The 22,639-nt window shown below is 44.8% G+C and overlaps 1 protein-coding gene across 2 annotated transcripts in view; it reads right to left on the reverse strand.

Annotated features, from left to right (window-relative positions):
- The window catches only part of RPTOR (regulatory associated protein of MTOR complex 1), a 345,465-nt gene that overhangs the window by 262,082 nt on the left and 60,744 nt on the right, over positions 1–22,639 (reverse strand). For both annotated transcript variants that reach the window (XM_032616711.1, XM_032616710.1), the window contains exon 2: positions 7,853–7,955. In XM_032616711.1, coding sequence (XP_032472602.1) covers positions 7,853–7,955 — 103 coding nt within the window. The remainder of the gene's footprint in view (positions 1–7,852; positions 7,956–22,639) is intronic.

Here is a 22,639-nt window from a genome sequence, read left to right on the forward strand (position 1 = left end):
ACTACGTGATGGTCACTACAACCATCAGCTACGACTGTATCGGTCCAACCAGCAGCACCTCACGTTGACACTACTGAGACTCCCTGCTCCCAGCCAGCTCCTGAAGACGCTGCAGAGAGCAGAGGGCAGAGGCCAGGGAGCGCAGTAGGGCTCACTGCCCTGTCTCCTCAACCCACTGACCTGTCTCCTCTCAACAGACCAGCAGAGTGCATCCTTCTAAAATAATACTTCTATGATGTCCCTCCCCCAAAAGGCCTATGGTGCCTCCTGAATGCTCCCATTTAGATAACATGCAAAATCAGCGGAGATAACAGGCGCTGTCAATACAGTGGAGCCCAGGGCCTGGGTGACTAGAAGGTGACAAGAGACAAGATGGGCTTCCAGGCCGCTGATAATATTGTTTCTTGATCTGGGTCTGATCAGTTTGGGAAAAGTTATCAACTACATACTTGAATCAGTGCATCTTCCTGAACGTATGCTATCCTTCAGTACAAATTGAAATTTTAGAAACATGTAGAGCTCACTGCTCAAGGAACGTTTGTACTTCTTTGTAGCTTGTATTTAGTGGACATTTCCTAAGTATTTGTTCATCGATTTATTAGCTGAGCACTGCCTCCCAGATCAAGTGCAAATTTCTTTATATGTCTTTCAAGGACTCTGCCACTAATCAGTTGTGTAACTAATTTTTGCTTGAGAAAGTACTTAATGGCAAAAAGGCCACTGAAATCAGAAACGGTTTTTAATGGCTCTGTATTCTATTAGCCATAATATCATCTACATACATTTTATAAGTAGTAGCGCACAGAGTGACAGGCATTTCATCTCACTGAGCTCAAGGACAGAGCTGGGAGCCCCTCAGCTGTATGGACCATGGCAGTAACGCTCTGGCTAACGGCCCAACCCTGATCCTCCCAGTACCTGAGGGTCCTAGGAAGGGAGCCAGAATCCTGCAGGAGCCTTCTCTACAATTAAGCCCCATCCTAACCACTCAACCTCCCTCCCCACATATCCACAAGTAGACCAGGTCCCTGTTGTCTTTTGCTGTGTTGTATACAAACACCAAGAGCTGGATGTGTTCTCAAAAGAGCTGAGGGGGTGGTTGGGACGCCCTGTTTTAAGTATGGGCCTCGCTGCTTACACAAAAGTCACTTTGCACAGTAGAGAGGAAGGGAGGCTCCGAGCAGTTACACAGTCCTCCTTCGGGGGAAACCCAGACACTACTACAAGAGGCTGGTGTCACCAGACACAGAAAACAGGGTTTAAACCAGGAGCCCCTTAGAGCAAGGGTCCCAGGTGCAGGCATGGGGCGTGCGCCAGCATCCAGCAGCAGGGCCCGGGCGAGCCCAGCAAGCACTCCCAGGGCTCGGTCCCCACTGCCAGGCTCCTTCTCTTCCCGGGGTCCATCACTCTCACCTCCCATGCAGCCCCCCCAACCCGTGTGGCCCATTCCAACTCCCCCACATCTGCTGAGCTCGAGGGGTCTGTCTCCCTTGCTCTCGTCTTGTCTCCAGCGAAATCCCAAGGATCACGACCTACATTTCTTCTGTGTATACCTCTACACTTAACACGTAGATCTCTACTTAACAAACATCTGTTGACCAACTCGACTATCTCTCAAGCCCAAGTCTGATGTAAGAATCAGACGACAGTCTGTGAAAGTGTCTGTAAAACCAAGAGCGACACGCAAAGGCCTACCACCACTATTTTTAGCTCATCAACACAGGTCTCTTAATGCCCACTTGTATGGAGGGAAGAAGAAAATGCTTTTCTCTAAGGAATAAGGGAAACAAAGCAAAGTGCCTCCCAAATATTTCCTTAGGATAACCAAATTCCCAAGCATCCGACAAACCCATAGCCTTCTTACCTGTGATACACGGCTACCATTAGCTAGACATAAAAGACATCAAGGCTAAATTATACTCCCTCCTGTTCAGCACTCAGCTCATCTACACTGTTTTAAAACACAGATTTCTCCAGCAGGTATAGGAGCACCGTTCTTTAGCGGGATTGTTTTTACTTTAATGTGGGGCCATAAAACAAAACAGCTTCCCCCCTGCTTCCCTGAGTGTCGCCTCCAAGAAATAAAACAGCATCTTATTATCTACAGGAACAGAGGGGTGGGGCGGGGAGAGGCGTTTAGCTCCCGGACCACTCCTACGGCCTCATGTCTGCACACACACTCCTGCTGGGCTACTCAGGGCCTGTGCGCCTTTCCTCCTCCCTCAGCTGGAGCTCGGAAGCCGGGCCTTGGCTGTGTAACAGTCCAGCAGGGAGGGCAGGCCATCACTGCAGAGTACTGTGGTACAACCTCTACTCGCTTGTTCTGGCACCACACAAAAACCTAAAGGGCCACTTCCGGGACTCTTACATCCTCTGAGCCTCCGGAAGTAGGATTCTCCCCAACGTGTATGGAGACTGTGCACACACAGGTACACAAAAACGGACTGGAAAGTAAGAATCTGTCTATTTCTCAAGCTCCCAGACCCCTTATCCCTGAGATCAGGGCAGTTTCAACCAGCACAGTCTCACCAGTTTGATGTGTGTCTGCAGCCATAAAGCAATCAACTCGTAATCCCTACCCAGCCCTGTGCACAGAAGCACAGGGTTCTTTCCCCTCTCTTTTGGGGCGAGCACACAGAACGGAGCAGAGGTAGCACAGACGCAGGAAGAGCTCAAGCTCCCACCCTGCACCTTGGCCTGCTGGGTGGGGTGGGGAGGCGGGTGCAGGCCCGTGGGGGCTGCTCCTGGCTGAGGGCAGTCCCCATGCTAAGCCCAGTTCACGCTCCAGTTAATCGCCCTCCAGCCAAAAGGTGGGCGCCATCATCAGCTCCATTTTGCAGATGAGGAAACTAAGGTCCCAAATGGTTAAGGAACTCACTGAGTGAAACAGCTGGAATAAATAAGCTGGGGTCTTGACGAGTGCAAAACCTTTTGAATTCTGCTGACAGAGCACAAAATGCTAAGACCACATATAAAACATTGATTGGTTGCCTTCTCAACGGAAACAGCTTTTTAGGTTATGTGAAGGCACCAACCCCTGCAGGGGGTCTTCCTAGGGACTCCTTCCCCACCCATGACATACTCCAGGTATTCCCATCCTGAAAATGGCAGAACCAACCCGTCATCAAGCCTGGGTCTCCTTGCCTCGCCAGCCAAGCCTTCACTGTACCTCTCCCCTTCGCTTTCCAGGCTCCCAGCATCTCTCACTCAACCGCAGCCACAGCTTGTGACAATGCCAACCTGAAACTCTCATCCAGTGGCACCCGGCCCTCCTCCTACCTCTGCCCACCCAGAGGGGTCTCTGTCACAGGCGGCACCCCTCCCCACTCACTCACGGCCTGGCTCTGCTCCTCTCCCTCTAGTCACTGCACATTCTCAGCAGGTGACGTCCCCCAAATCCCTTTCTCCAACCAGAGAGGTCTTTCCAGCTGTCTGCTGGAAGGTGGCTCTACTCTGAGCATTCCAGAAGCACCTTACCTTACACAAAATGTAATCCCATTATCTCCCCAGCCCAGCTGGCCCCCAACTCTTCATCTTGGTTACTGATATATCATCATCCCTTGAGCTAGCCAAGCCTGAAACCTAAAGCACTTGTTGAAAATGTTGAAATCCCTTCTTGAACAATCCTAAAGCCATTGGGGGGAGAGGCAGGTCTGGGCAAGGTTGGCACCTGCTCTAGGATGAGGGTAACTGTGGCAGGCCAGAATGAGCTGTCAAGTCCAATCAGGGGCTCAGAGCCTGTACGGGGGAAGGAAAGAAGGTATGTCCGTGGAGTGGTGACCCATATGGGGTATCGGAGCCCAGGCAATGAGGAGGACGGACGCCTGTGGGGGAAGAAGCTAGGTATAAAATAAAGAAGTATGATGACAGGGATAAGAAGTTGGTTCACAGAGGAGGATTCATCAAATTAGTAAATATATTAAGGATGAAGGATACCAAGGTTCTCACTGTCAGAGGAAGAGTGATAAATACGGAAAATTCCTATTGGTTTGGAATGGGAGGCACTAATGTAATGCATGTTTTTTATTTGTATAGATAATACTGAAATATAGATATGAATGTGTGTCCACACAGAAACACATACATATATTATGCACATGTGTGCATGTGTGCATTCCCTTGCTCCGTCCAATGAGAGAGGCAATGGGAGAAACAACACAGTACACAGCTCCAATAAGAACACCTAGAACCCAGATCTCGGTTTTCAAATTCTATTTGCCACTAAAAGGAACTGGGCTCCTTGGAGAAATGGCTGATCCCAGGAATGGAGCAGGGAAAGACAAGATGAGACAGAAAGTACAGATGTAACTCTAAGGACGATGGAAACAAGACAAAAGGCCATATAAGCCAGTGGGAATGGGTTCCCACTAGCTAAATGGGAAACAAGTGGAGTATCAAGATAAATGATGGTAATATTGGACTATAATCCACTGATTATAATATAAAATAGGAATAAAAATATATAAAATATAAAAAAGGAAACCATGAGTTCAAATTGAATAAACTGAAAGTCTGATGAGGAAAGAAATATTAACGCAGCCAAAGCACCTCTTCCCTCAAAATACTTATTAACTACAAAAGGGAAGGGGGCGAATTTCACAGCTGAAGTTCAGGTACCACACCAACTTAATCAAGTGATAAAAGAGTTACATAACCAGCAATGGGATAAATCAAAGTCACGTGCCACCTGACAGGACACCACAGAGGAAGGCGGATCTCTTCCATGACACTCTTGCCAAAGAGGCATAAACAAAATTTAATCCCGAGGAAACATCAGGGTTGTTCTGCTAAACAGAGCACTGGTGATCTTCTGAATGTCAAGGTCATGAACGTTAAGGAAAGACTGAGGCCTGCTGCAGCCTGAATGAGACTAAATTAAGGGCAATGGGTGATACAGCGAAGGGTCCTTGTGCCATAAAGGACCTTATGGGGACACCTGGCAAACTTGAGCGCAGCCTGAGGCTAACCCAGTAGCAGGGCATCCATGTTAATCCCCTGTCTGTGAAGACCGAGTTGTCATTATGAAAGAAACTCGTTTGTAGGAATCACACACTAAAGGATTCCAAGGTGATGGAGCATCATTTCAGCAGCTTACTTTCAAATGAATCAGGAAAAACACTGCTTAGTGCTCTACTTGCAACTTTTGAAAATGCTTTTTCAAAATAAAAATTAAAATACAGGCTGCTAGACACCATTACAAATTTGCTGAATCAAATCTCTAAGAGGTTTTTTTTTCTTATCCCATATTGTTAAAATCACCAACATAAGGACCCACTTTTTAACAAAAGCCAAGCGAAATTTTTTCAACTTAAAAAAGGCGATGTGGGGACTTCCCTGGTGGTGCAGCGGATAAGAATCCGCCTGCCAACGCAGGGGACATGGGTTTGATCCCTGGTCCGGGAAGATCCCACATGCCGTGGAGCAACTAAGCCTGTATGCCACAACCACTGAGCCCGCGGGCCACAACTACTGAAGCCTGCACACCTGGAGCCCATGCTCCGCAACAAGAGAAGCCACTGCAAGGAGAAGCCCGCGCACCGCAACAAAGAGTGGCCCCCACTCACCACAATTTAAAAAAGCCCGCGCAGCAACAAAGACGCAATGCAGCCATAAATAAACAAACAAATAAATAAATAAAATTAAATCTAAAAAAAAGGCAATGTGCCCTTTTGAATTCAAAATCCATCGAAATTATGACAAAGTAGATTGCATACCTGAATTGCAAAATTTTTTTAAGAACACAATATTAAAAAATCTATTTGTTTGCTGGATTTCACACCAAGAAGGAAGTAAGGAATTCTTTGCGTTTTCATCAACATTGTCCCATAAATACTGATCAAAGAGACTGGGTGAGATGTGAGGGAGGGTTCTTTGATTCCTATTTGGGGACAGGAGGGTAGGATGCAAAGGACCCCTAGAGAATCTAATAAAAACCAAGGGCCCTCAGCCCGGAAGGTGCAATGCTATACTCAGACACCACCGACCACACAATCCCAGCGGGCTCACGCATCCCTAGGAGTACACACCAGGATCCAGGTTGAGAAGCCCTGTGTTAAAAAACCTAACAGAAGAGTAGTTAAAGAGGGAGGAAATAGAAAACAATTGATTAAATTCAGCTTTGACAAGGGATAAGTGAAGTGGAAACAGTCAGTGGTGGCTAATAAGAAGTCAATTTCAATCGGCACAGTCACCAGGGGATGGCAGAGAGCCAAGAAAGCATCTGAGGAAACTGACCACAGAAAACAGCTACTGACACCGGGCTTGGGGAACAAGGGGCCTATGCTTCAGGCAGGAGGCTGTGAAACAAAGGCTGTCATCCTAAGACACCCCCAAAGAGTAGCGAGACAGGTAAGTGGGAAAAATAACGTTTTTTTCCAATTCAGATTATAATAAGTCCGTAATTTTTACTATTTAAAGTAGATAAAGGGAATTTCTGCTTTTGCTTAGAATAGAAAAAGCTGGGGTGGGGGGGGTTGCTCTGATCCTACCAAGAGAAAGCTGAATAATCAGTGACGGAAACAAAGGAAAATTCATACTGTGATGGCTTCATTGGTAAATTACACTAAAATTTAGAGAAGAAATAATACCCAAATCAATACAAACTCTTCCATAAAAAAGAAAAGATGGGAATACTTCTCAACTCATTTAATGAGACCAAGCATTATTTTGGTACCAAAACCAAACAAATATGTTAGAAGATGAGAAAACTATAGACCAATATCCTTCATAAACAGAGATGCAAAATTCCTTAACAGAATATTAGCAGTCAAATCCAGGAACATATGAAAAAGATAATACAAGTGAGGTTTATGCCAGAAATTCAAGGTTGGCTCAACAACCAAAAAATCAATCCATATAATTCACCACATCAACAGACTAAAGGAGAAAAGCCAGGTGATTATCTCAACATGTTGAGAAAGCATTTTATAAGATGCAACATTGATTCCTGACAGAAACTCTCAGCAAACTAAAAATAGAAGTGAACTTCTTACGTTAGAAAAGGCATCAGAAAAAAACTTTGGCTAATGCCCTATTTAGTGGTGGGAGCCTAATGCATTCTCCCTAAGACCAGAAACAAGTGAAGGTTGTGGACACTCACCATTTCTAGTCAGCACTGTGCTAAGATGATCCGAGGAGGATGACGACAAAGAACAGCCTCGCCTCCTCCTGGAAAGAGCTAGGTGGGACTCCTCACTGTGCAACTGAGGCACCTGCATGCAGGCATCAGTCATTCAGGTTTAAGTGTATATAGCTTGTACTGGGCTTCCCTGGTGGCGCAGTGGTTGAGAATCTGCCTGCCAATGCAGGGGACACGGGTTCGAGCCCTGGTCTGGGAAGATCCCACATGCCACGGAGCACCTAGGCCCGTGAGCCACAACTACTGAGCCTGCGCGTGTCTGGAGCTTGTGCTCTGCAACGAGAGAGGCCGCGACAGTGAGAGGCCTGCGCACTGCGATGAAGAGTGGCCCCCGCTCGCCGCAACTAGAGAAAGCCCACGCACAGAAACGAAGACCCAACACAGCAATCAATCAATCAATCTATCAATAAATAAATAAATAAAGCTTGTACTACATGCCAGATGCAGGACAAATTTAAAGGAGAAAATTATATAATCCAATAGTCATTACCTTACCAATTTTTCTTGAGACACTTTCTCCACTGCAAATCATAAGTGAATGTATCTAAAATAGCCTAAAGGTTATATAACTGCAAAATGAAATAAAATCTTCAGATTTACACAAACCAATCACAGGCCTGCACTGGACCAGGACAGTGGAGGCAAGCCCTGCCAAGCCCAGAACGCCACGCAGTGACCCCTGCAACAGGCTGTAAGAGGGGGACCCATGCTTACCAATCCAGCATTCCAAACGTGCACAAGGAGTAGTCTTCACCACATCTGGAGGGTCCACACCAACATTCAGGCACAAAACTAAGGCAACGCTGACGGTCTTCATCTAGAAACACAACAGAAAAAACAAATAATTCAATATGAAACTCACTGATGAGTTTTCCAGTTGTTAAAATGTTCCCAGACATACGCAGCCCTCTGCTTCTACAGCCGGTCTTCAGTCGCCTGTTACCTGTGCCACCCCAGGGGTACTTCACAAGTAAGACAGGGTTTCAGAGTCAAGTAAGCAGATGGGGAAGAGTACATGGCAGGAGAGGCTTTTCTCAGGCTTCCTTATGATACACTTCCAGAAACAGAATTATTTGATCAAAAGATATAAACATGTTAAGACACTTGATACATTCTGCCAAATTACTTCGCAAAAACTCTGCACAAATTTACATTCTGACCAGTTCATTGCTATTCTCATTATTTAAAATTGTTAATAATTTGATGAGAGAGAAATTGTCATACTGATTTAGTTTGCATTCTTTAGTATTAATAAGGTTGAATATTTTTTTCAAATATTTGTATCCTTTGTGGATTTTCTACTCATGTTTATACTACCATTTATTTACTAACATTAGTGATCTTTTCTAATTGGTTTTCATGTACTCTTTACATATTAAAGATGGCATCCACATAATTTATTGTAAATATTTCCCTAGTCTAGTGTTTGCCATTGGATTCCTTCCTGTTTCTTGACATACCGAAGCCCTGGACCCATCAGCTGATACATCTTCCTCCACACCTGCTCCTGCTCCAACTCCGACTTCCCAGTGTTAGGAAACGTCAGCCCCACCTATCCAGCTGCTCAAGCCAGAAATCTGGAACTCATCCTTCATTAGTTCACTTGTTCAACAGATATTTACTAAGCACCTACCAGGTGCCAACTGCTATTTTTACAAAATGAAGATACAGTAGTAAATCAAAGAAATAAAATCCCTGGGACTTCCCTCGTGGTCCAGGGGTTAAGACTCCGTGTTCCCAATGCAGGGGGCACGAGTTCGACCCCTACTCAGGGAACTAAGATCTCGTATGCTGCACAGCACGGTCAAATAAATAAATAAATAAATAAAAGAAAAATCCCTGCAAGGAGGGGCAAGATATCATTTCAAATAGGGTGGCCGCTAGGAAGACCACCTGTGCCTCTGCTCCCTCCACCAGGCTCCCGAGCGCCAGTGCCCACTGTGACTCCCCGTCCATCTCTTTTGTCCTGCTCCTGAATGTCTCTGAGTCTGTCCACTCTCTGTTGTCAGGCAGGTGGTGCAGGATGAGATAGGGTATTTACACAGCATTCCTATGCTCTCTGATCATAATCCTACTTCTTCTACCTCAGCTGACACTCTAGACAAATTGCATTCCCTCCACCTCTACAACTGCAGTTAATGAACTTAAAATAACAATTCTCAGTAAAATAAATAATTTCTAATTTCATTATAAAAAGTATGATCTCTGAGGCTCTCCAAGTCCTTAGACAGAAATACTAATGGAAGCACTATCATCGCTCTTTAGTCCTGCAAGGCAGCTAATGGGCCTCACCTCACTAGGCCTCCACCAAGTGTAGTGTTCATTACTAATCAAACATTACTGACAGCAACAGTTTCTCCGTGATTGCTTTGAAGGTGGGCAATAGGAAAGCATGGCCCTCAGAGAGAAGGTATAAAATTAGCTACACTCCATAAATTAAGATATTAAAGGAATTAATTTGATTCATCCTGGCATATATAGTACACACCTAACCCTACATCCTGCCTTTTTATATCTTTTAAGAAAACAAGGGCAAACATCTCAAGAATATATTGACCCATGAACTACAAACATGTATTTGACCTAACACCTAGCTACCAATTTAATTCCACAATTGGGCAAAAGACAATACCAGTAAATATCCTTAAGCCAATCAAATATGTCTTTGCTCCCCTGCAAATTGTCATGGCATTGGCTTGATTTCAAATGTGGTGGATTTTAAATTCTTAGCTATACCCTAAAGTGTCTTTTTGGTATTTTATTTTCATTTCTATGGCAACCTCATTCCAAAAATTCTAAATTCATGTTTTTAATAATACAGTTATAGCATTAAGAAAATATAAGGGCTATCAAATTTACTGTGCCAAAAATTGCATAATAGTACATAAAATAACCATTTGGAATTTTAAAACATTTCTTCTCCAATGTCATATAATTGAAGATGACAGAGTTATATCCCTAGAGGTTAATTTCGAATTTGAAAAGAGTATCATTTTGAGAAGCTCTAAAACATTAAGTGATCACTGAAAACGTATGACCTTGGACATGTCGGTTAATTCCAATCTCTCCTGAACAATTCTCTCACCCTAAAATGATGCAGATGATCTCTCAGGCCCCAAGATTTCTCTGATCCTAAAGTTTTGACTCCAGGACTGGTCTCTCCAGCCATACCGGAAGTATCTCTAAAGGCATGGAGCACCCTGCCTTACGATTCTGAACCCAACCTAGAGGGCTCAACATCACCTTGGCTACAAGGTGGGAGAGGCTGGGGACAGTCGGGCAGTGGGAGCCTGACGCTGTTGTAACAGCCTGGGCAGTTTCCCATACAATCCTCTGGTGCCAGATGTATTGTGAAATTCACGATTTTTCCAATTTACAAAAGGATAATATGGTATATATCCCATATCCCATGTAAAATACCAAGAAGGGTCTGGAGTAACATCCTATTCAAAACCATTAAAATTTCCACTGAAATGCACAAATATCAACAATCCATGGAATAAAGACTATCAATAACCTCATACCAGCTCACAACCCAGCTGTGCCCCCAAATGAGTTGCGAAAACATTTCCAGTATTCAGAGCTTTTGGATTTCAGAATTGCAGATGAGGGCCTGTGGACCTGGATCACTGCCTCTACTTGAAAGCCTCTGTATACTGCTTGTCACCTTGCTGATTAAAAATACATTAATGCCTGTCACCGAAGAATTCAAAACAAAATCACAAGGAATTCCTTTATTGGTTTCTTCCTACTTAATTATTTGATAACTATATATTTTTTAAAAGATACAGTGGATCAAACCTGAGTATAAATTCACAGGCTGGCATGCAATGACACCCAAGCTGTTATACAGAATGAAGAAATTATGTAGCTTAAACTGGCCAATCACTGCTTTCTGCTCCCCAAACCGAGAGTCTGACTCACTCCTATTCCTTCCAACATAAACAACTAAGCGTAATGGAAAATAAACAGAAAGCAAGACTAGGATTTGCCATATATGCCACAACATTCACTATTCCCCTGTTTGTCTGAGGGCAAAGCCACCCAATTCCCAGCAGTGCTCATTAAGATTCAGAGCATCAAGCAAAAACTTTGAGCAGAGCCAAAGCTATACAAATGCATAATTTATAAAGAAAGTCAGAAACTAGAACATATAGCAAACAGAGTAGATACACTACAGGAGGGGTGGGGGGAATCAAGTTGTTGAAGAAAAGGAAAAACCAGTTTGCCTCCTAACTCCCATCCCAAAGACTGCTAGAAAGAAGTGAACACTAAACCTAGCAAGAAGCACTTCAAATGGAATTTTTGCAACCAAGACCAATAATACAAAACAAGATCCTCATCACCAGCAGCAACTGTGTGAACCTGGGCAATCCCGGTTGTCTATTCCTTTGCTCATTTCAATGGGAATTGGCAATGAGGGAGTGGTTCTTGCATGTCTGAGTTCAGTTTGTTACCTTGAGCCAGAGGCCTAACTTGGGTTTAAGGACTCTTTTTTGAGGCCAAATTCTGTCTATATTCCCCTGTTTTTAAATCTACGTTCACGCCTATAAAATAGCCTAATAAAAAGTGAAGACACAAGAGGTAACTTTTCAACATCGAAAATTAGAAAGTCTCGCCCAGAGCTACTGTCTTAGATGTGTGCAGATCCCTCCCTCCCTCACCCTTCCCACCCCATCCAAACGCTCAGGACATGTGGAGTACGTGTACCTCCAACACCACGACGCTTAGGAAATTTATATTTCTAAAAGCCAAATTAAAGAACTGAATACAAAATAGGTTGATCATAGGGACTTCCCGGTGGTCCAGTAGTTAAGACTCCACGCTCCCAATGCAGGGGACCCGGGTTCGATCCCTAGTCAGGGACCTAGATCCCACATGCCGCAACTAAAGATCCCTCATGCCACAATGAAGATCCAGCATGCCGCAACTAAATATCCCACATGCCGTAACAAAGATCCCATGGGGGAAAAAATAGGTTGACTATAGAGATCATAACTGCTTTAAACAAACTAAAGAAATCGCTTCTCAGAGGAATCCTATACTAAATCTTTTTGTGATTCCTTCATGAAACAGATGGTCTTCCCTTGGTGCCACCTTTGTAAACCTGGGCGTCTGTGGTATGGGGTTCTACATGCCCCACCTGGTCTGAGGAGCCAGTCTACTTGCACTAATGAGCTGAGTGAGGGACCAAAAATGACTTCCTTGCCTTTTCCTGTAACACCTTATGAAATGAAATTTAAGTGTGTATACACACAGAGATAAAATTAACTGTTCAGTCTCCTTACTTAAAAAGTGAAAATAAAAATACTTAATTGTCGGGCTTCCCTGGTGGCGCAGTGGTTGAGAGTCTGCCTGCCGATGCAGGGGACAAGGGTTTGTGCCCCCGTCCGGGAAGATCCCACATGCCGCGGAGCGGCTGGGCCCGCGAGCCATGGCCACTGAGCCTGCGCGTCCGGAGCCTGTGCTCCGCAACGGAAGGGGCCACAGCAGTGAGAGGCCCGCGTACCGCAAAACAAAACAAAACAAAAACTTAATTGTCACAGAGGGATAATAAGAAGATGACAAATTAACTCTAAATAATTCGACTATATAAGGTCTAAATATGGTAAACCATTCTGTTGAAGCCGAAGGGTCTGACTTGAGGGCACAGGTTAAAGAACACTCTGTGCCATGTGCTGGAACATCACAGCATCTTTAAAGCACATTTGCAGGTTGCACAACTCTGTTGGTAGAGGGTGAACTTTGTAGCACGTGCACTATATCTCAATAAAGCTGTTAGAAAAGACATCTTTTCAAGGAATGTTAAACAGCATGGGACATACCCAAACATAACCTGAGTGAAGAGAGGAGGTACACAACCAGATCCATAATTATTATCCCAAATGTGCAAGTATACATATGCAGAGGACACAGAGTTAAAAAACAAGATGTCACAAGTAGTTTTGACCTCTGGGGAGTGGAAGATGTGGATGACTCCTCTTTTCCTCTTTCTACCTGGCCCTTCTGTGTGTGTATTTTCAAATTTTCTACCGTGAACATAAGTTATTTCTATAAGTGGAGGGAAAGGTTATAAAAATTATTTTATCACAATAGTCAAGGATTTTTTTACATGTGTGCATATATGTATATATAATTTTTATTGTATCCTGAAAATAAAGAGAGTAGCTTGTTCGGTTAGCTGAAGTTTAGACACTAGTCTAACTTCCAAGGCAACAAGTGGGCCAGGACTGAGGAAATGCAATGCGGGTGATTCCCAGCATGCTTGCGGAGACAGAACTCTGCTAACCAAACTGAATGTGGCCTCATAATCAACAATATACCTGGTCTTGGCAAAGCAAATAAGTCAAAGGGCTCTAGTCTATTTCTTCTCCACTCCTTCCCAGGTCAGGACACAAGATAAGGCCCACTGCTAAAATTGCTTTCAACAAGATTCTCCAATTCAATAAATGGATCGATTTCAAGCCTGTTTAGAGATTTCTGTTATTTGATAAACACTGAACAGCTGCTTTACCACTCCTAATGTAAATTAAAATTAGCAGCAGCAGCACGGGAGTGAGTCATTCATTCAGGACTAATTTTTCTTCCACTCTTTATTATCCAGCATATGCTACCCATGGTACAGATTTCATAAAAACAATCTCAAGGCAAACCAAAGTACACAGAGCTCCCAGGTGGCTGAAAAAATACACCCGAGGTGGTTGGAACACCTTGATAACAGGCGTTTCACCACTAAGTCTGAGGATGCTACATGTGGCTGTTATCTTCTGCTACCATCCACTCTCTTGGTTGGGACAACATATGTTATGAAGCTGTTCTCAAAGGTCTCACAGCTCCAAGTGGAGGGTAGTGTGGATTCTGCTAACAAAGGCCTTGAAGAGCATCACAGCCAGGAGCTGGAGTGTGGGCCCCACTAAGTTGTCGAGGCAGAAGTGTGGCTAAACATGTTTTTCAGGAAGACTAACATGACAACGGCTAACATTTACTTGGGAAGGAAGAGGCTGGAGGAAGGGAAATTAGCCCGGAAGCTGTTATAGTGAAACAAGAAGACCTGCACTGGGTGCGGGGAGAGTGGGAAAGAAAGAAACCTCTATTTCAAAGAGAACAGGGGATAGCATGTGCTGCTAAGTGGGTGTCGGAGATGAAAAGCATAAAGGTCCTGCGTGGCTGAAACTCCGTAATAAGCCATCCATTAAAAGCCCCCATGGGGAACTGTGGTAGACATCTGCCATCTGACTCCCCATAACCTTTTTTACACCTTCCATCACCTTGATAACTTCCTATGCTGTGGGTCCCACCTTCCCAAAGTAGAAAATAAGAACAATTGTGTCTTAGACTCTCTTGCAGCTAAGGGGCCAGCATGCGGCCTGGGCTCCTCCAGTCAGATACACCTGCCCAAGAATCAAGTTCCGAATCCAGCAATGCCAGGCCCCTGCTCCACAGGGAGCTGTGTGGCTGAGGCACCTGACTCTGGAGGGTGGCAGCCGCACAGCTGCTAAGCTCATCCCGATGTCCCAGTGGTTCAGCAGCTACCGAGGCCCCCTTGGGATCTTCAGAAGATCTGGGTCTGGCCCTGGGTCCTCCCAGAGATCTTCAACACATTCCTTTTCTGCTTAACCTCCCAGCATGGATTCCAACGCCTATAACTAAGAATCCTTAAGGCTCTTTAGGGGAGAAAACATTCAGAGGCCAAAATCATCACTGGATTTAACTACGTGGGCATCTTGTACTAATCGCCAACTCAACCGTCGTCAAACCAGGGAACTGAAGACACACAAAGATTTTGCCAAGGTGCTGTTATCCCAACAAGCGGCACTTTTGCCTCCAATCTCACACAGACTAGCTGACCGTATCTAAAGGAGGGAAGAAGGAAACGAAAGGTCTTAGCTGAATCATCACTGAACCATCACCATCAAGAATCTTCCTGAGCCCTGAAAATACTCAGTCTGAAGGCAGCAAAAGTAGCATCTTGACCTCACAGTGATTTAGATCTAAAACTGGTTCGGGCAACTCCTTTTCCTTTGATTATAAAAATGTAGCCCACTAAGTTCTCGGCACAGCACTCCCTTGCCTGCCCCCTTGTATCTCTCACAAGCATACTATACTAATAAAACTCTTCCCTTACCTGTCATGCTGCCTCTCGCTGAATTCATTCTGTACCAAGACAGAAGAACCTATGCTCTACTGAGCCCCCAAACATGTTCTGTGGTTTCAGGACCATGGCCCGGGGAGTGCACAGCAAAAGCTGCATACCTGCCAGGAGGTGAGCTTCATCTACGGGAATGGGGCCCACAGAGGGTCCCTGGCTCTGGGGAACTGTGGTGATGTTTATGTACTGTGAGATTTGATTTGCTTTTTGGTCTTTTTATAAATACATGCACATACTACTATATATTGGAAACAATGATTGGCTGTAAGTGGAGAACACAGAGGTTTTCGCTGTACCCTTCTTTCAACTCTTCTACTTGTATGAAAGTTTTTCAGAATAAAGGCTTGGATGCAATCTACACTGAAAAAACTAAAACTGATCACAACAAGAATCCAAGCAAAAATATACTCTATTGCTTGAAACTAGTTTCCAGGTAATAGAAAGCATTTTTGTTTCCATGAAAGGACAGTTCTGGAAACCATTCTCCTCAGCAGACTGCACACAGAGCTGTCCCACTCTAAAACTCAACAGAAAAGGCAGGGGTGCCACAACATCCAAACATCAGACACACTTTCTACCATTCAGCTTAACTGATGGGGTGCATGACGGTACCCTGAGTACACACACTAAGCCTGGAAATCAGAGAACTCTCTGGGTTTTCATTCATTCATTCATTCATTCATTCACGCCGCGGCAGGTCTTTGTTGCAGCACGCAGGATCTTTGTTGTGGCACGCGGGATCTTTGTTGCGGCATGCGGACTCTTAGTCGCGGCATGCGGACTCTTAGTTGCGGCATGTGGACGTCTTAGTTGTGGCATGTGGACTCTCAGCTGCAGCATGCGGGATCTAGTTCCCCGACCAGGGATCGAACTGGGGCCCCCTGCATTGGGAGCTTGGAGCCTTACCCACTGGACCACCTGGGAAGTCCCCAGGAGTGAATTCTAACCCATCAGGGATGGCAGCACTTCCTGTGGCCTTCTCTTCATCAGTACATGCAGCAGAAGCTTTATCAGTAAGACTGGACGCTCCCTCAGCTTCTGTCACATGGGTCAAAGGACCGCTCAGGAAGCTCTACCTCACATCCCTGCCCTCCCAGAGACAGAGCTGCACAAGAACCACAAAGGGGCACAGCATGAGACCATGACCTCCTGCCCTTCCCCAGGCAAAGGTCCCACATGTGGCACCTCCACACCAAACCAGCTCCCTCCCCGCACCATCGCCACCAGCAGGACACCTCATCATTCTGTAACTACTGTGAAGTAAATTAAGTCCACTGACTAACAACAACAACCAAACACTTGCTCACTTTAATAAGCTAAGGTAACTGACAACAATGGGAACATTCCACATTACATGAACAAAATTCAGAAATGCTTTCCATCTACATCATCATCGTGTTGTACAATCGAGCTTCTGCTGCATGTACCAGGACTAGGAAATGTTTCACATTTTGCTTAGCTGACTGTGTAATGAAAGTAGTAAAACTGAACAAACACATGGAAAAGGAAGGGGGGGGGGAGGAGGAGGAGGTGGGAGGCTAATTCCTCTTCGAAAGCCTCTCCTCCTGTGGCTTAGTGCCCTCCCATCCGCTGACCTCTCCTTGTCATCATCCCCTGCCTCCCGCAGCCCCAAACCTGCTCCACCCGTGTCGCCTCCTATGTGAGTGAAAGGTACGGACAATTACCCAGCTCTAAATCTGGACACTTCACCCCAATCTAATGTTACCAAATTGATGTCCACGCTGCCCGTCTCCATACCCTGAGTTCAAGCCTCAACCTGTCTCTCCTCCATGACTCCAACTGCTCCCCTCCAATCCAACCTCCTTTAATACATCTCCATTTTAACACCATGGGTGCCTTCTACACTGACAGCCTAACCGTGCCATCCCATCACCCGGAGAGCACAGCAGTGCAAGGCCCCACAGGATCACTCCTTTACATTCATATACATGGCCAACAACTCCCCAAACGTGCAACGCTCTCTCACATTCTTTGCCTTTTTTCTGGTCACCCTGTGCTTCACTGCGCACACGCATGCACATGCACACGCGCACGCGCACACACACACACGCTGCATGCGGATTTAGGGGAAATGTCCACCTCTACACCTAACTAAACTATTAACATCTATTTTTAAAAAAAAGAAAGAAAGAAAATAAAAACTGAGAAAAAAGACAAATATCAAAAACTAGGAAAAAGAACACAAAATACAAACAAGCACTTTCCAGAAGAAAAAACTCAAAAGGCCAACACACATACCAAAAACTGTGCAAGCTCACTATTTCTCAGAGAAATAGAGACAAGATACCATTTCACATCATTGTATTGGAAAAAACTTCCAAGTCTGACAGTACCTATACTAGCAAGGTTGTGGGTGAACAGGAGCTCCAGACACTCCTGGACGCGGGAGCTCGAACACACTATTGCCTGGAGAGGATTCTGGCAACACGATGGAGTGGAAGAGTGTGCATGTCCTACAGCTCTGTTCCGTTCTAGGTAAATACCCTAGAGAAACGCTCACATGTGCAAATGCAGGCACGATAAGGACATTCACTGGGTGCTGTCTTGAGAAGTGAGAAAATTAGAAACAACCTAAATGTCCAACAATGGGGACTGGATGCATTACATGTATGTTCGTTTATAGAGCTCTTCTCCACAGGGGATGAATGAAAGTCTTCTACTGAGATATCAATGAGACCGTAAATATTTCTACGTTTTTTCAAATGAATGCAAAGACTGGAAAAGAGTTTATAAAAGCTATGAAAGTGAAGGCAGCACAAAGACTCCTCTGACTCTTGGAGACCGAGTATCCCGCCCATGAAATCACCATGGCAATATGACCAGCAGGGACAGACGGCACATGGGAAAATCTGCATCAAGCACATTAGGAAAGCTTTCTAGTTTTCCGGGAAGAACCCCATTCATCATTGCTGAGATGACAATAACTAGAAACAGAAACTGTAGTGCATGCAATTAACCTCTACGACCATAGCAGCAAATTCCAGCAATTACAGGCACTTGACCATGACTACAAGTCATGCGCCGAGTGTAGTGGTCCCATCAAAACCACACGAAGCAGCACCTGTAAAACGAGGGCACTCAATACACACTGACTCAGAAAAGAAATGTTGTCAGCGGTTGTGGCTGGACCCTGGCACTTCACCAAAGGGGAGGAACAGCTCCAGACCATGTTGCACTCAAAGTGGTCACGGTGGCTGTGAGCCTGGCCCACCTATGTTAGGTAGATTAGGTGTAGCAAATGTGTTTTGACTTACAATATTTTCAACTTATGATGAGTTTATGGGACTTAACTCCATTGTAAGTCAAGGAAGATCTGTAATGGGTCATTTTCCTTGTTAGAAAATGAATCTTTCACCTGAGTAGCTCCCTCTAGAAACCTAGAGTTGCATTTCAATCAGGGAATGGCCCTACTGATTGATAAGAGATATTATTCAGAGGTAGATCTGCAATTCGACACTCTTCCCACCACAAAAGACCTTTAGACCTTTAAAATGAATGAATGGGTGGGTAGATATGTAGGTAGATAAATAGGTAGGTAAACAAATAGATAATAAATGAATAAATGGGTGGGTAGGATGGATGGATGGATGGATACACAGATCAAAACAGAAGCCTGAAATTTGCCTTAGGCATATAATTTCCCACAGTGTAATCACTAAAACAAAATCATGCAAATATAAGCAGAACAGGACTAGTCCCAAAATCCAAAATTAATCAACTACTTCGACTAAAGAAAGATAGGGGGAGAAAACTGTCACTCACTATGAAATTTGTTACATAATTGCATGTATTTTTAAAAATCATGTGAACATTTTTTAGTGGCTAAGGAAACCACCTCCTTAAAAACTCTGCTGGTAAGAGACACCATAGAAAATAACGGCACCATGCCTGACATACCTTGAGCTTCACACAACTACCGGCATTTCACAAACTTAGATAGTAGAGGACAGTCAGATCCAGAGTAACACCAGTTCCCAAAGAGCAAATCCACTGCTTTTCTGATTTAGCCACAGCTTGTTCTGGAGCCAGTTCACCCCATGGACCCAGGGCCTGAGACAGACCCTGATCATGAACAACTGAACAGATGGGTTTGTGCGGGCCTACTGTGTGACAACTGCTCTGCTGGATACTTTATGTACATAACTTCATTTTCAAACATAAGTAAATATTATCACTTCTATTTTACACTACAGAACCCATAGTTCGGGAAGAGAAATGCCCGTGTGACCCCAACTGGATTCAAACCTCCTTCTATCTATCTACTTATCTATCTACTTTGCAGCCAGCATTTCCCTGCCCATGTTCTCCAGCCCCAAGCAATATATTTTCACTGACTCCTAAAACTTGGAAAGGGTTTACATATCATCTGCTCTGTCATCATCATATCCTCACATTTTTTTTAAACTCCATAAAAATGAAACCTGAGAGGTTACATAACTTTCATCTCAAAACAATTACTTAGTAGTAAGAGTAAGACAAAATTTCAAGCCGTCAGTGACTTCACTCCAAAATGCAGAGTTAAAAGTATTTAGTCTTGGGCTTCCCTGGTGGCGCAGTGGTTGAGAGTCTGACTGCCGATGCAGGGGACACGGGTTCATGCCCCGGTCCGGGAAGATCCCACATGCCACGAAGCGGCTGGGCCCATGAGCCATGGCCGCTGAGCCTGCACGTCTGGAGCCTGTGCTCCGCAACGGGAGAGGCCACAACAGTGGGAGGCCCGTGTACCGCAAAAAAAAAAAAAAAAAAAGTATTCAGTCTCTCTTTCCTCTTTGCCTGGCTGAAAACTTCACCTTGAGATTTACCCAAACTTGCCCTTAAACCCCCAGCCCCAGGGTCAACTGAGAGTGATGGTGAACTGAGGACCACACCTCAAGACCTGGATTGTATTAACCCTTCTTTCACCATATTTTACTCAAATCCACAAAAGCCATGTTTCTCTTAGACCCCCAGCAAGAGTGGACCTCCACTCCAGGAAGAGACTGTGAAGGGCAGCCGGAGAGGGACACAGGAGACTGTGGGAACTCTCCATGGCTGCATGCAGGTGTGTCCTGTGCAGAGTGCACAGCCAGTGTGCAGATTTCACCTCTGGGCCAAGAGAGCCAGTACCATCAGCAGCCCAGCTCTTGACTCTACTTCCCTTCCCTCAAAAGACTAGCTCATTCCTTCGTTAAATGATATTCTCTAAATTTACAAAGATGGAGGAATTTATTTTACACACTTTTGTAATGCAAATACACTGTATAGGTACTCAATATTTAGTTACAATTCAACACTGTTCTCACAAAAGCAACTCTGCCTGTAGAGAATGGACTTGAGGACACGGGGAGGGGTAAGGCTACGCTGAGAAGAAGTGAGAAAGTGGCATTGACATATATACACTACCAAATGTAAAACAGATAGCTAGTGGGAAGCAGCTGCATAGCACAGGGAGATCAGCTCAGAGCTTTGTGACCACCTAGAGGGGTGAGATAAGGAGGGTGGGAGGGAGATGCAAGAGGGAGGGGATATGGGGATATATGAATGCATATAGCTGATTCATTTTGTTATACAGCCGAAACTAACACACCATTGTAAAGCAATTATACTGCAATAAAGATGTTAAAAAAAAAAAGTAAAAATGAAACAAACAAAAAGGGACTCTGCCATCATTTAGTACCTGCATAGAACAGAAGCTCAGGAAAGTTCAGTTTCTATCCGATACTTAACACGAAATTCTGAAAAACTAAGTCTTTTCTTCTTCCAACATTATCTATCTATCTTCCAACACTTCCCTTTTGTGACTATAACTATATCATATTTCAGTATTTGGCTGAAACTGGCTTCCTGCTGAATACCTGTTTTCCTTATGGGAGTCTGGAATTTCAGTACCTGCCACTCAGAGGCTGCGTACATGACCAGCCCCAGATAGGAACCTTTAGTGCTGAGTCTTTACCAAATTTCCCTGGCCATCAACATTCCACACGTCTTGTCCTAACTCGTTCCTGGGGGAGTGAGGCATGTTCTGTGTGACACCTCTGGGAGAGGACCCTTGGAAGCTTCTGCCTGGTTTTCCCCAGACTTCACCCCATGCACCTTTTCCCTTTACTGGTTTTGCTCTGTCTCCTTCCGCTGTAATGGTCGTAGCCATGACTACTACATGCTGAGTCTTGGGAGTCCTAGTGAATCATCGGGGGGGGGGGGGGGAGCAAGGGGGTGTCTTGGGGACCTTTGACGCAGACCATATGTGTACAATCAAACAATAATCAACTTTTCTCCCGATCCTTCCCTCAACCCTTCAAAGGATATGCCAACTCCTACAAATAGCACTGAGTGGGTCAGAAATGTATCTTCCTCCCCAGGCTCTCAGATTTAATGCTTATTAGTACCTGATTACAAATTAGACCTTTAACCAACCAGTCTTAAGCTCTCGGAAAAGTAACCATTTATGCCAAGTCCTCCTCATCCTGACATTTCATTGCTGTAACAGTTTCTTGGCATGAAACAGGATAAATTAGACTTAAATCATTTTCAATTTGCTTAACAAAGTCCACAGGATAAATTGCCTGGATAAAAGTGAAATTATTCCAGTTGACTGAGATATTTTTCACAACAAAAATAAATGGCATAGTGAGTTAGGCAGATTGCAAATCCAACCACCATAACAGTTCCTACTTCTCACTGTGTGTCAAGAAAAATACTCCAAGACATATAAACATGGAAAGGCACAAGGCACAAAGCATCCCATCTGTGATGACCATCAAATGGAAGGACCTAAGAAAACTCAGTGTTCTTTGGCAACAAAACTATGGAATCATATGCCATAGAAAGTTTAAGGAAAACTGGAATGTGTGAGATTAAAACTTCGTGAATCTCTGTGGGGCCTCACACCACCTCTAATACATGAGTGCTTGCTGTGATGCGGAGAGAGTGGGTTCCACGTCCTGTGGGTGCACAACAAACTACCCACTTAGTGGCGATTCTACAGGTCAGAGATTCACAAAAGGACGAAGGGGACAGCTCATCTCTGCTCCTCAATGTCTGGGGCCTCAGCTGGCAAGACACAAAGGCTGGTGATGACTCACACTGGAACCACCTGGAAGCTTCTCTCACACACCTAGCAGTTGATGGTGGTGTGGGCTGGGATGACAGGAATACCAGTGAGTAGCTTCCCAATGTGGTCTCCCAAGTGGGGCTGGTCTGGGCTTCCATGGTGGCTGGGTTCCAAGCATGGGCATCCCCACGAGAACCAGGCAGAAGCTGTGTTGTCTTTAGCCCCCAAGGCACAGAGCATCATTTCTATCATGGTCACAGATGGCCCAGGCCCCAGAGTAAGCAAAAGGGATGTGGCCTCT

Source organism: Phocoena sinus, chromosome 20 (assembly GCF_008692025.1).
Source record: "Phocoena sinus isolate mPhoSin1 chromosome 20, mPhoSin1.pri, whole genome shotgun sequence".
NCBI classification, from domain to species: domain Eukaryota; kingdom Metazoa; phylum Chordata; class Mammalia; order Artiodactyla; family Phocoenidae; genus Phocoena; species Phocoena sinus.